Source organism: Erpetoichthys calabaricus, chromosome 6 (genome assembly GCF_900747795.2).
Source record: "Erpetoichthys calabaricus chromosome 6, fErpCal1.3, whole genome shotgun sequence".
Lineage (NCBI taxonomy): Eukaryota > Metazoa > Chordata > Cladistia > Polypteriformes > Polypteridae > Erpetoichthys > Erpetoichthys calabaricus.
The window spans coordinates 14888257-14903140 of record NC_041399.2 but is presented as its reverse complement, the minus strand read 5'-3'; the positions used below and the strand labels follow the sequence as shown (position 1 = coordinate 14903140).

The 14884-nt window shown below is 42.7% G+C and overlaps 1 protein-coding gene across 1 annotated transcript; it reads left to right on the top strand.

The window, feature by feature from the left end:
* Positions 1-8690: 8690 nt before the first annotated feature.
* LOC114653861 (selenide, water dikinase 1-like) lies at positions 8691-9963 on the top strand. The gene has a single exon (XM_051929283.1). It carries the CDS (start codon positions 8732-8734, stop codon positions 9902-9904), a length of 1173 nt encoding a protein of 390 aa, XP_051785243.1. The 5' UTR covers positions 8691-8731; the 3' UTR covers positions 9905-9963.
* The last annotated feature ends 4921 nt before the right edge of the window (positions 9964-14884 follow it).

Sequence of the window (14884 nt, the reverse complement as noted above, 5' to 3'; positions counted from 1 at the left end):
AGATCAGGGATGCTGACCTTAGAGGCAGAGTTTCAAAGAAAAAGCCATATCTGAAGCTGGCAAATTAAAAGGATTAGGTTAAAACGGGCAAAAGATCACAGACAATGGACAGAAGATATAGCGAGCGTGCTGACCTCCTGTGTCACAGTGTGTTACAGAAGCTACTGTGTACTGAGCAGACAGGAGAGGACTTCAACGTGTCATCAGTACAGCTCCGGAGATTGTCAGCTGCTCTCTACCCTCCCTACAAGACTTGTAAAAACATTATGAAGGACCCCTCGCATTCTGCCTTTTCCTGTTTGACCTGTTGACCCCTGGTGGGCACTACAGGTCCATCAAATCAAGGACAAACAGACTCAGGGACAGCTTCTTTCCTGGAGCCATAACTACATTAAATGTCAACATGCACTGAGCATCTCTCTGTGCCTCTGTCTCTGTCTCTTCTATCTTCTATCTCTCCTTTGTTTCTCCTTCTCACCTTGCCTTTTATTTTGGATGTGCAGTACTAGGGTGTTGTATGGAGTTATGGAGTTCTCTATTACTCTACTTTCCCCTTTTATATTATTAATGTGTAGCCTTTGTCAGAAGGCCTCAAATCTCACAGACTTGCCACTGTTTATAAGGCATTGTACTCTATAACTTTTCCTCACCTTCCCTTCTACATCTATAACCTCAGGCAATTAGGTGTAGTAAAAGACAAGCAGGAGTTAAGTTATACTTTAAATATTGTATTATTGATAATATTCATAAATATTAACAATAAGCAAAGTACAAGTGAATATAGGCGGCACAGTAGCGCAGTGATTAGTGCTGCTGCCTCGCAGTTAGGAGACCTGGGTTCGCTTCCCGGGTCCTCCCTCTTTGGAGTTTGCATGTTCTCCCTGTATCCTCCCACAGTCCAAAGGCATTCTAAATTGTCCCGAGTGTGTGTGTGTGTGTGCCCTGTGGTGAGCTGGTGCCCTGCCCAGGGTTTATTTCCTTCCTTGTGCCCTGTGTTGGCTGGGATTGGCTCCAGCAGACCGCGTGACCCTGTAGTTAGGATATAGTGGTTTGGATAATGGATGGATGGACAAGTGAATATTGGCAACCATACAACCTGATAAATACTGATGTTTAGTTGCAGGTGGCACACAGACTTGTTTGTTTCTTTAAATGTCTCTAGTTAAGTCCTCAGTTTTGGTCAGCTTTCTTCTGCCTTCTGTCTCAATATGGCTGCTGAGCTGTGCTCTTCAGTTTGGTCTTCATTTCAGTTCATGGTGAACTCATCATGATGATGATGCTCCTTCATCACGATGGTGAGAGAACAGGGAGAGGTAAAGCAAGCAAATTTATGGACTCTTTGTCCAAACCATACAGCCAATAGGGCGTCGTGGTACTTAATGGCTTCTGATTTAAAACCAATCAGGCAACTTTAGACCAACAGAATTCTGGTGTGACACAATGGGTTTCACGCCTACCCCCAATACCATTTGGTAAGGTGATGCTTGCCAGCTAGATAGTTGGCTTCCTTGCAGGGAGTTGGTTGAGAGAGTCCTGCTTGCCAAACTGGTTTTAGGCACTTCCTCCAACCCTGTCGTAAAATTCACTATCCTGACTTAGTCCTAATGGGGTAAACATGAATGCTTCTCACTAATGAAACACTAATATTACATTGCTTTGTCTAACTTACAAATAAAGACATAAAATATTTATCAACTTATATACAAAATTTCACACCACAACAAGTGAGAAGTCAAGCAAAATGAGACCTTTTATTGGCTAACTAAAAAAGATTACAGTATGGAAGTTTTTGAGGCAACTCAGGCCCCTTCTTCAGCCAAGATCCATATTACTAACCGAGAATCCATATTACTAACCGAGAATGCTAAAGCGGATGATGGACGCAGGCACATCCGGCCATGGGCCGTAGCTGCAAAAAGACGTACTGCGCCGGCGCAACAAACAGTCCGCGAGAGTCGGCTGAGGACCCGAGAAAGGCAGACAAAAGAGGGCGAGAGAGGCGGATGAGGGTCCGCGAGAGACGCAGGCGCAAAAAGAGTCCGACAAGAGCACAGAAAACAGGAGTGAGCACATACAGAAAGGAGTCACAAAAATGAGGCTCAACAAGCACCAAAATAAGGAAAAGGCACATAAAAGAGTACTCAAACGAGGGGAAAGCACGAAACACATTGCACACGAAACTAAACACACCAAAAAAAAAAAGAACAGACGAGCGCACAATAGCAAGGCACGACCATACCCCCGCCACCCTACAGGCACGGGACGGGACGGGACGGGACACACACCAAGAGGGGGATTCAACAAGCCCATGGAAGACCAAAAAAAAGAACACAAAACCACCCCACAGACCCTACAAGCAAGGGACGGGACACACACAAAGAGGGGGATTCAAACAAGACACAGGAACACAAAAAGAAACAAAACGCTCGCGCAACAACGATCCCCCCCACACATCCATAAGAAGTGACACCCAAAGCCACATATTCGAAAGTGAACGTCAGCACCTTCACACTAGGCAGCATAGGTGTCGACATAGGTGTCAGCATAGGTGTATGTCCTTTCAATAAAGCACTATTAACCGTTCAACTGCAGAAAAGGATACATATTAACAGTGAGTGCGATCATCCTTATTACTTATCCATATTTCGCATGCTGAGAAAGAAACAAGTCATGAATACACGCTCACGGGTACAAAACGATTCGGAAAGGATAACGGGAACAAACACACGTACACGAAAGAAACAAGAAAATAGACAACGGCGCATAAAACGCGCTTCTGAAACACCGGGAGAGAAAATGTCAAGGATCGAAAAAAGGAAAGCACAAGTGACACCGTTACAGAGACGTGCCCAAATGGACAGACACAATGAACATAGACGCATTCAGCGCGCGGGTCAAAATGCTACATCGAAAGAAGCACGATTACAAACCGAAAGAGCTCGCGTGTCAGACAGTTGGCTGACAACGCCTTCAATAATGAGTCCACTATTGAGGAAAATTCATTGGGATTAATGAATGTTATTTGCAATCATTGTCATTCACTTAACTTCCCAGAAGAAACAACTGGCAATACAAATAATGAATTTACACGTTGTTGTCAAAAGGGGAAAATTAGACTGCCTCCTTTACATATAATCACCACGGACCAAGTGTCATTGAAACAAAACCAGAATAAAGCACGGTCAGAAATTAAAGACAGAGTAGAAAGGAAAGTAAAACGTCATAAACAGGTTGAACAAGGGGACCACGCACATGGACAGCAGGTTACAGATAATGAAGACATAATTCAAAAGCTTGAAAAACATGAGCTCAACTGACCACAGATACAAACTGAAACGAGAAAAACTACGGGGTCCGCAGTAGTCCACAATGCACCACGTAATAGTACGGACGAAGCTCTGTATTACCGGTGGAGGACTCCAGAATGATACGGGCAAACGCTCCGTATTAAACGTGCGTCATCCGGACACGTAGCTGCCCAGCGGGCACGGGTTCAAAACGCCGGGGGTAGGCGAGCGAAGCGAGCAGGGGGCGAAGCCCCCTTGTGTAATTCAGAAACCAGAGTTCCCTGTGTTTATATAGACACCAGGACAGATACAGCATTAGAAAACCTTTAAGTGAGACATCTCAGATGTAAAAAAATTAATAGACCTCTTCAAACTAAGATTCATTTAGCAAGAGAGGAGAACAATGTCTAGTCAAGATCTTTGAATAAGTTAACTGTCCAACAAAGTCTTTAGAAGTTTCTGATGAGTTTTTCAATACAATGTGGATCAGTAGTCAGGTTGTCTATGTCTTTCCAAGAGATGCAAGCAATCCTCATATCTGGCTGTAAAACTCTTGTCTCTGTTCACACCATGTTGTAATGTATTCAATTTTAGCATGAGTTTATATTCCCGTTCTTTTCTCTCTTGCTGTGTTCTGAAGTTGCCCATAAGCACTGGGACTTTAAAGTTCCTCTCACAGTGTCCATGGCTGCTGAAGTGGGCCGCTACAGGAACATCTGTGTTGCCACTTTAATGTGGAACCTGTGTGAGTTCATTTTATGGCGTGTTTTTCCTACATAGCGTGCAGTGTCAGGACATTTCATACAGAGAATGAGGTAGACTACATTAGATGATCTGCAGGAAAACAATCCCTTTATGCGATGTTCTAGCCAGCAGTGTGGCATAACTACACAATCTATATCATAAATGTAAGCACATGTTTTATATCTTCTCTGTAAGCACAGAGATGTGCCATTTTCTGTTGGTTCACTTAGGGAGCTTCAGACATTTAGTTGCTGCAGGTTTGGTGGGTGGTCCTGGAAACACATTTTTCAGCGTTGCATCATTGTTTAGCATTGGCTGAAGTTCTTTTATAATTTTTCGAATCGCTTCAAGATGTGGGTTATAGGTGACAACAAGAGGAATGTGGTTCTTGTTGTCTTTGTTTTTATACCGTTGTGGCCAAAAGTTTTGAGAATGTCACAAATATTAATTTTCACAAAGTTTGCTGCCTCAGTTTCTATGATGGTAATTTCCATCTACACAAGCATGTTCTGAAGAGGGATCAGATGAATTGCAATTAATTGCAAAGTCCCTCTTTGCCATGAAAATGAACTTCATCCCAAAAAAAACATTTCCACTGCTGTTGTGAAGAAGGCTTCAGGGTGCCCAAGAAAGTCCAGCAAGTGTCAGGACCGTCTCCTAAAGTTGATTCAGCTGCGGGCACCACCAGTGCAAAGCTTGCTCAGGAATGGCAGCAGGCAGGTGTGAGTGAGGTGAAGACTTTTGGAGGACGGCCTGGTGGGTGTCAAGAAGGGAAGCAAAGAAGCCGAGAAAAACATCAGGGACAGACTGATATTATGCAAAAGGTACTGAGGACTGCTGGGGTCAAGTCATGTTCTCTGATGAATCCCCTTTCCAATTGTTTGGGGCATCTGAGAAAAAGAAAAGGTGAGCGGCGCTACCATCGGTCCTGTATCATGCCAACAGTAGATAGATAGATAGATAGATAGATAGATAGATAGATAGATAGATAGATAGATAGATAGATAGATAGATAGATAGATAGATAGATAGATAGATAGATAGATAGATAGATAGATAGATAGATAGATAGATAGATAGATAGATAGATAGATAGATAGATAGATAGATAGATAGATAGATAGATACTTTATTAATTCCAAGGGTAAATTCACATACTCCAGCAGCAGCATACTGATAAAAAACAATATTAAATTAAAGAGTGATAACAATGCAGGTAAACAGACAGACAATAACTTTGTAAAGCATCCTTAGACCATTCATGTCATGTGGGGTTACTTCTTAGCCAAGTCAGTGGGCTCACTCACAATTTGGCCTAAGAACACAGCCATGAATTAAGAATGTGACCAAAACATCTGCCGAGAGCAACTTCTCGCAACCATCCAAGAACAGTTTGGTGACCAACAATGCCTTTGCCAGCAGATGGAGCACTGGGCCATAAGGCAAAACTGAAAACTAAGTGGCTCATGGAACAAAACATCGAAATATGGGGTCCATGGCCAGGAAACTCCACAGACCTTAATCACATTGAGAGCTTGTGGTCAATCCTCAAGAGGCAGGTGGGCAAACAAAAACCCATCAATTCTGACAAACTCCAAGCATTGATTATGCAAGAATGAGCTGTCATCAGTCAGGGTGAATTGCAGAGGTCTTGAAAAAGAAAGAAGAACCAACACTGCAAAGGAGGAAAACCTGATGCAGTCTGCACGAAACCTGTGCCTTGGGACAAGACTTGTTTTCCAGCAAGACAATGAGCCCAAGCATAAAGCAAATACGTCACAGGAATGGCTTCAAAACAACAATGTTACCATCCTGGAATGGCTAAGTAAGAGTGAAGATCTCAATCCAATTCAGAATTTGTGGCTGGACTTGATAAAGGCTGTTCACTCACAAGCTCCATGACACCTGAAAGAGCTTGAGCAGTTTGGTAAAGAACATGAATTGAGAAAAATGGCAGAGCTGATAGAGGGAGACCAATGCACACAGACTCAAGGCCGTTGTGGCTGCTAAATACTGACTTGAAGGAGTGAAAACTGATGAGAATTTATTTTGTTGGTTTATATTTCTACTTTATTTAGACCACTTTGCACAGATTGGTCTTCACTTTGACATTAAGGAGTCCTTCTTTTTGTTAATCAGTGTCAAGATAGCTAAATTAAAATATGAAAACTTCCAAAAACTGAAACATAATGTAATTTTTAGAGTTATAGAAAATTCATTTTACTTTGTCAGGGAATAAGAAATGGGTTAACAACTTGCAGCTTTTCAGCAGCAATGGAAGTTAATTAAGCCCCTGAAAGCTGATGACTGCAATTACTACCAGTGTGCCATCTTTAGATGATTACTTGTATGAGGAATAGCAGTAGTGGAATAAGCAAACAGTTCTCATGCAATCGATTATTTTGTGCTTTAGAATTGTAATGAATATAGACCATTTTGAAATTAAAGGGTCATTTTAGATTAGTTTAGATTAATGTTTTAAGGTAAGGTCTACAGGGCGGTAGTGAGACCAGCTATGTTATATGGGTTGGAGACGGTGGCACTGACCAGAAAGCAGGAGACAGAGCTGGAGGTGGCAGAGTTAAAGATGTTAAGATTTACATTGGGTGTGACGACGATGGACAGGATTAGAAATGAGGACATTAGAGGGTCAGCTCAAGTTGAACGTTTGGGAGACAAAGTCAGAGAGGCGAGATTGCGTTGGTTTGGACATGTGCAGAGGAGAGATGCTGGGTATATTGGGAGAAGGATGATAAGAATAGAGCTGCCAGGGAAGAGGAAAAGAGGAAGGCCTAAGAGAAGGTTTATGGATGTGTTGAGAGAGAACATGAGGGTGATGGGAGTGTCAGAACGAGATGCAGAGGACAGAAAGATATGGAAGAAGATAATCCGTTATGGCAACCCCTAATGGGAGCAGCCGAAAGAAGAAGAAGAATCCCAAGGGGCACACAGTAGCAGAAGCATAACAAAGTATACAGACTCACAGAACAAATAAAACAGCCAAGAACAAATAAAACAGCCAATCAATTAATCAATCAATAAACAAATATTTCCAGATAGCAGTGGGCAGAAAAGACCCCAAGAGGTGCTACACCATGGTGGAAGGAGCCTGTGGCTAAAAGTACTCTTAGAGCAGGGATCTCAAACTCCAGTCCTGGATGGCCCCAGTGGCTGCAGGTTTTCATTCTCACCCTTTTCTTAATTAGTGACCCGCTTTTGTTGCTAAATTAACTTCTTTTGAAGTAATTTTAATTGACCTGCTTTTGAAGACTAAGACCCCTTAACTGTTTCTTTTTCCTTAATTAGCTGCCAAACAATAATGAGGTACAAAATGAAGAAAAACATGACCAGTAAACTGTGTCCATCATACAATATCTGAAAATAAAGAAAGGCAAAGGTCTCAGGAATGCCAATCTGCTCAGGTCCCTAAAACATTTCACCAGCACTCTTGGAAAAGAGAAAATCAACAATTTCAGAAATGTCTGTTCTTGTACAATGAGAGCAGCAACAAGCCATGGAATTAAAGAACGGATTTAATTAACGACAAGAATCGGTGCCTAATTAAGAAACTGGTTGGAGTGAAATTGGTTGGAGTTTGAGGCCTTGACTTAGTTGGTGTTCTGTTGGCTCACTCACGTCACATTTCATTTTAGTTTGGGTGCCATTTAAGGAACGAAATAAAGCAATTCTGAGGAACAATGAAGAATTTCAGGGAAACAAGTCTTAAAAAATCAAGTCAATTAAAATGAATTCAAAAGAAGTTAATTAGCAGAAAAACATCACTAATTAAGAAAAGGGTTAGAATGAAAACCTGCAGCCACTGGGGCCCTCCAGGACTAAAGTTTGAGATCCCTGGGTTAGTGATAGCGCCTCCTGAAGGGGATTTTTCATGATGGCTTCCAATTTTCCCATAACAGCTTCCAGCATGTCCAGTGTTCACCCTGTGATGGAGCAGACTCTCCTGATATGTCTGTTCAGACATTTTTCACTCAGGTTGCTTCCCCAGGAGCCTACAGCATAGAATACCACACTGGCAACTATTGACTGGTAGAACATTTCCAGCAGCTTGCTGCACACATCAAGTCACCAAACACCAAGAACAAAGCCAATACAGACAGTGTGTAGACTACGAGTGAATTCAATTGCCAACAGCTACAAGACAGCAATGCTAACCACTGTGCCACCCTCACAAGTTTTCAGGCTTGTTTTAACGTGTTATTCGTCCACTATCCATCAATCCATTTCCTAAACCCACTTACCCAGAGGAGAATCGTGGGACAGCTGGAATCAAACCTAGAAATGACCAGGCACACGGCAGGAGAATCCTATAGCATCGCCAGGCCACCTAGTTTGTTCATAATCTATCAATACACTCCATTTGGAGGAGTCTACAAAACACAGTTTGTCATTCCTAATTAAATATGCATGGTAAGCTGAATGCTAAGTCATTCAAATGTGGAGCTTGGAATTGTGGGTAAGTTCACTTTAAAGAAATTAGGAAGGCTGCAGCGTTGAAATGCTAGAGGTAGGAGGTGACTAATAAACATGTTAGCCATGCCATGACAGTGCCAGTCTATTTATGCTCTTCTTTTGAGATGTCAGCACTGGACACTACAGTTGGCAGACGTAGCCTTTTTGGTGAGAAGGGTCTTCTGCACAGACATCAGGTTTGGGCAGCGGTAGAAGCTATTGTCAATGAAATGGCCTCTCGACTGCTAAATGCGGAGAGTTACCAACCTGAGAGAAAGTTTGCATTGACTCAGTTTTCAGAAATACGGGAGATGGGTTGCAAGGTGCCTCAGCATATATTGCAGCAATATTTAGAAAATCTACAAGAAAGCCGTTTTGAGGAAGACGACCTGTTTTTTGGACCTGGTATGCCGAGACTGGGAATTGGAATGGATACTTGCGTCGTTCCCCTTAGACACAGAGGTCTTTCTTTGGTCCAGACGACTGATTTCATTTATCCGATTGTTGATGACCCTTACATGATGGGTCGCATTGCCTGTGCCAATGTCCTAAGTGACCTATATGCTGTAGGGGTCACCAAATGTGATAGCATGTTAATGCTCCTGGGGGTGAGTAATAAAATGACAGGAAAGGAAAGAGACAAAATCATTCCATTGATCATCAAGGGATATAAGGATGTGGCAGAAAAGGCTGGAACAACAATAACTGGAGGCCACACCATTTTAAATCCATGGATTCTTGTAGGTGGTGTGGCAACCACCGTATGCCAGACCAACTGCTTTATTATGCCAGACAATGCTGTCCCTGGAGATGTTCTCGTTTTAACAAAGCCCTTGGGGACACAGGTCGCTGTTGCAGTTCACCAGTGGCTGGATAATCCTGAAAAATGGAATAAAATTAAGCTGGTGGTAACGGAGGAAGAGGTCGAGCTGGCATATCAGGAGGCGATAACCAACATGGATAGACTAAACCGGACAGCAGCAAACTTGATGCACATCTTCAATGCCCATGCAGCAACGGATATCACGGGGTTTGGGATTTTGGGACATGCGCAGAACCTGGTCCGGCAGCAAAGGAACGAAGTGTCATTCGTCATTCATAATCTCCCTGTAATCGCCAAGATGGCTGCCGTGAGTAAAGCCCGTGGAGAAATGTTTGGCTTAGTGCACGGCATGTGTCCGGAGACGTCCGGCGGCCTGCTCATCTGTCTGCCTCGTGAGCAGGCCGCTCGTTTCTGCGCCGAGATAAAGTCTCCAAGGTATGGCAAAGGCCACCAGGCCTGGATCATAGGAATTGTAGAGAAGGGCAGCCGCACGGCACGGATCATTGAAAAGCCCCGCATCATTGACGTAACATCTTCACAGTCCACCTCCCAGAACGTGAGTCCTGCTGTACCCCCTTAATCCATCGAACAGCAAAATGTGGTCGCGTGGGTGTGGGATTGAGGGGGATTCCCTGGGTAGAATTTCGAGCAGGAAATGCATCTAATTTCATAAAAACACAAGATTACTATAAAGTTTGTGTGTCGTAATAGAAATGTATTTACTTTATAAGAAATGAGAAACTTTTGAGATCTTTATTCATATCGTAACATGAAGCATGTTATCTTGTAATAAATGAAAGATTACAGTGCACGGCCTATGTATCATTTTAATGCCTCTAAAAATATTTCCTTAAAAACAAATTGTGTACTAATTACCATAATTAAGTCATCCTATTTAATGCTTGGGTGGCACGGAGATATAGTGGTAGCGCTGCTGCTTCACAACGAGACCAGGGCTCAAGGCCTAGATACATCCAGCATGGAGTTTCCAGTCTCTCTCTGTGTCCATGTGAGTTTCCTGGTGCTCTTGGCTTCCTCTCAAAGTCCAAAGATTTGCAGGTTAGCTGGATTGGTGATGCTAAATTAGGTCTAGTGGGTGTGTCTGTGTGTGTGTGTGTGTGTGTGTGTGTTCACCCAGTGATGTGTTAACACCCCAGCCGAGCATTGTTCCTGCCTTGTACCCAAAGCTTACTGGGATAGGCTCCAGCTTCCCCATATCCTTACCCTGGATAAGTGGGCTTAGAAAATGGATGGATGGATTGATGAATAAATGAGTGGATGTTTTAATGCTATTCATAATTTCATCTCAAAATATGTGCTATTATTGTCACAAGACACTATTTATAACGGAAAACAAAGGAGGAATGCACAAGTGTTAAATTGGCCCCTGATATTTGTCAGTGTGTTCACCCTGTGATGGGCTGGTGGCCCATCCTGGGATTGTCTCTGCCATTGTGCTCGAATCTGGTGGGATGGGTTCCAGCTTCCCCACTGCCCTGCTCTGGATAAGCAGGTTTAGAAAATGAATAGATGGATTTAATGCTATATCTCACCACCCTGCTCTGGATGAAGTGTGTTTAGAAGATGAATGGATAAATGAGTGGATGTTTTAATGTTATTCATAGACGGACTTTCATCTCAAATTATGTCCTATTATTGTCACAGGACACTATTTTCCAGCGTAAAACAAAAGAGAAATGCACAAGTGTGTCATGTGATGGGCTGGCATTCATTCCAGAATTCAAGAATGGACTCCTGCCTGGCACCCAATGCTGACAGGATAATAAACAAAAGCCCCCTAGAAATGGATTAAGTGGGTTTGGTAATATCTGGATGGATTTATTTTACAAAAACATTAATAAACACTATTCTTGAATGTTGAAATAAAATAATAATAAACACACTATCTTGGAATCTGGAAATAAAATATATAGCATCTGCAAGCAAATATGTTGTAGTAATAAAATAATATTTTCCTTTTAAAGCATGTTTGACCTGATTAACGTGGATGCATAATAATAATAATAATAATAATAATAATAATAATAATAATAATAATAATAATAATAATAATAATAATAACAATAATAATGCTTTTATTTGGGGTGGCAAAATGGCATATTGGTGATGCTGCTGCCTCACTACAAGGAGATGAGCGCTCAAGCCCCAGGTACCCCTCACATGGAGTCTGTATGTTTGCCCCATGTTAGGATCTGTATCCTCAGGGTGCTTCCGTTTCCTCCTAAAGTGCAAAGACATGCACGTTGGGGGGGACTGGTGATGCTACATTAGTCCTTGATATTTCTCAGTGTGTTCACCCTGTGATAGGCTGGTGTCCCATCCAGGGATTGTCTGTGCCATGTGGGATGGGTTCCAGCTTCCCCATTGCCTTGCTCTGGATAAGCAGGTTTAGAAAATTAATGGATGGATTTAATGCTACAATATATCTCGCCACCCTGCTCTGGATGATGTGTATTTAGAAGATGGATGGATGGATAAATGAGTGGATGTATTAATGCTATTCATAGAGGGACTTTCATCTCAAATTATGTGCTATTATTGTCACAGGACACTATTTTACAGCGTAAAACAAAAGAGAAATGCATGAGTGTGTCATGTGATGGGCTGGCATTCATTCCAGAATTCAAGAATGGGCTCCTGCCTGGCACCCAATGCTGACAGGATAATAGACAAATTCCCCCTAGAAATGGATTAAGTGGGGTTGGTCATATCTGGATGGATTTATTTTACAAAAACATTAATAAACACTATTCTTGAATGTTGAAATAAAATAATAAACACACTTTCTTGAAATCTGGAAATATAATACATAGCATCTGCAAGTAAATATGTTGTAGTAATAAAATAATATTTTCCTTTTAAAGCATATTTGACCTGATTAATGTGGATGCATAATAATAATAACTAGCCAACCCGCTGCATAGCATACGCTGCATAATTATGTATTGATGGGTGAACACTTCCTGAATGACACAGTTGTCCAAATGGGGTGGATTTGAGGATACGACTGTGAGTGAATGAAAAGATGGAACTCTGGAGAGAGCAACATACAATTGTCCATGACTGAAAACTGGTTCTGGCAGATACAGGCATATCTTTGTGAAAGTTTGTCCCTGCGCCTTATTAATTGTCATTGCAAAGGCCAATCTAATAGGAAATTGTCTGTGTGTAAAAGTAAAAGGCAAATTTCAATCTGATGGGGTCAGGGAAATCCGGGGAATAAGGACAGTTTGTGAGGTAGCAGCTGCGATAGTTTTACACGCCAGTACATTGCAGTGAATGCTGGTAACAGTCCGTCTAGTGCCTTTACAGAGACTTCTTGCTGGCATGAGGTCTCTGAGAAGCATGACGACAGAACCAATTATAAGTTTGAGTTTATGTGGAGGCATGCCAGTGGGAGTAAGACTGCTAAGAAATTCTTCGGGGAATGAGAGATGATGTGTGGGATTGTCTGTGACGATGGAGTCAACGCTGATGAAAGTTACTTCGTTGGTAGGGATAAGTTTCAGTACCTGTTCATTAAGGTGTAGCGAGTCTTCATTGGTGACGCTTAATATAGCTCGCGTTCTGAGTTGTTCCAGAGTCACAGTTAAGTCGATGTCGCCACATAGTTGTTGAACGGGATCAGAAATAAAAGGAAAACAATGTGAAGGTAATGTTGTAGGTGTTCCGTTTTTCCCGTCTTGTGAAATCTTGTTCATGAGGCAAAGCTGTCATATTTGTCGTCAGTGTAAGTGCATGCATGTGACGCCACAAAGGTTACTTGTTAATGCAACCGGCGACAGTAAGTGCTAGAGTTGGCATGCGGGGCTCTGTCGTGAGGTGTTGCGTGATGGCACATGAGGCTCTGTCGTGCGTATCCTATGACGCGGGAGGAGGGTTAGAGTTGGCAGGCGAGGCTCTAGCGTGTGTACCCCATGACGCGGGAGGAGGGTTAGAGTTGGCGGGTGGGGTTCTGTCTTGCGTGCGTACGTATCCCATGGTCGGGCAACTTGGTGGATTATATATAGAAAAGCAGCCGGAACCGAAAAGAACAATGAAAAGTCAACGTGGCTCAGAGGTGCATGTAGACTGTAGCAGAGACGAAAGCGACTGAGGTGGTGTTTGATGAGGTGCTGCGTGCCTCGAGAGCGAGGGTGGACTCGGGAGGAGGGTTAGAGTTGGCGGGCGGGGCTCTGTCGTGCGTATCCGATGGTCTCTGTCTTGCGTGCCATGGTCGGCCGCTTAGTGAATTTTTGGTGGGCGGGGCTCTGTGAGTTGGTGGGCGTGGCTCTGTCTTGCCATAGACTTAGTGAATTATATATACTGTATAGATAATAATAATAATGCTTTCTTTTGGGGTGGCAAAATGGCACATTGGTGATTCTGCTGCCTCATACAAGGAGACGATAGCTCAAGCCCCAGGTACCCTCCACATGGACCCTGTATGTTCGCCCCATGTTAGGATCTGTATCTTCAGGGTGCTCCCGTTTCCTCCTAAAGTGCAAAGACATTCACCTTGGGGGGACAGGTGATGCTAAATTGGCCCCTGATATTTGTTTGTGTGTTCACCCTGTGATGGGCTGGTGGCCCATCCTGGGATTGTCTCTGCCATTGTGCTCGATTCTGGTGGGATGGGTTCCAGCTTCCCCATTGCCTTGCTCTGGATAAGCAGGTTTAGAAAATGAATGGATGGATTTAATGCTATATCTTGCCACCCTGCTCTGGATGAAATGTGTTTAGAAGATGGATGGATAAATGAGTGGATGTTTTAATGTTATTCATGGAGGGACTTTCATCTCAAATTATGTGCTATTATTGTCACAGGACACAATTTTACAGCGTAAAACAAAAGAGAAATGCACAAGTATGTCATGTGATGGGCTGGCATTCATTCCAGAATTTAAGAATGGGCTCCTGCCTGGCACCTAATGCTAGCAGGGTAATAAACAAAAGCCCCCTAGAAATGGATTAAGTGGGTTTGGTAATATCTGGATGGATTTATTTTACAAAAACATTAATAAACACTATTCTTGAATGTTGAAATAGTAAACACACTATCTTCGAATCTGAAAATAAAATATATAGCATCTGCAAGCAAATATGTTGTAGTAATAAAATAATATTTTCCTTTTAAAGCATGTTTGACCTGATTAATGTTGATGCATAATAATAATAATAATAATAATAATAATAATAATAATGCTTTCTTTTGGGGTGGCAAAATGGCACATTGGTGATTCTGCTGCCTCACTACAAGGAGATGAGCGCTCAAGCCCCAGGTACCCCTCACATGGAGTCTGTATGTTTGCCCCATGTTAGGATCTGTATCCTCAGGGTGCTCCCGTTTCCTCCTAAAGTGCAAAGACATGCACGTTTTGGGGGACTGGTGATGCTACATTGGCCCCTGATATTTCTCAGTGTGTTCACCCTGTGATAGGCTGGTGTCCCATCCAGGGATTGTCTCTGCCATTGTGCTCGATTCTGGTGGGATGGGTTCCAGCTTCCCCACTGCCCTGCTCTGAATACGTAGGTTTAGGAAATGGGCAGATGGATGTAA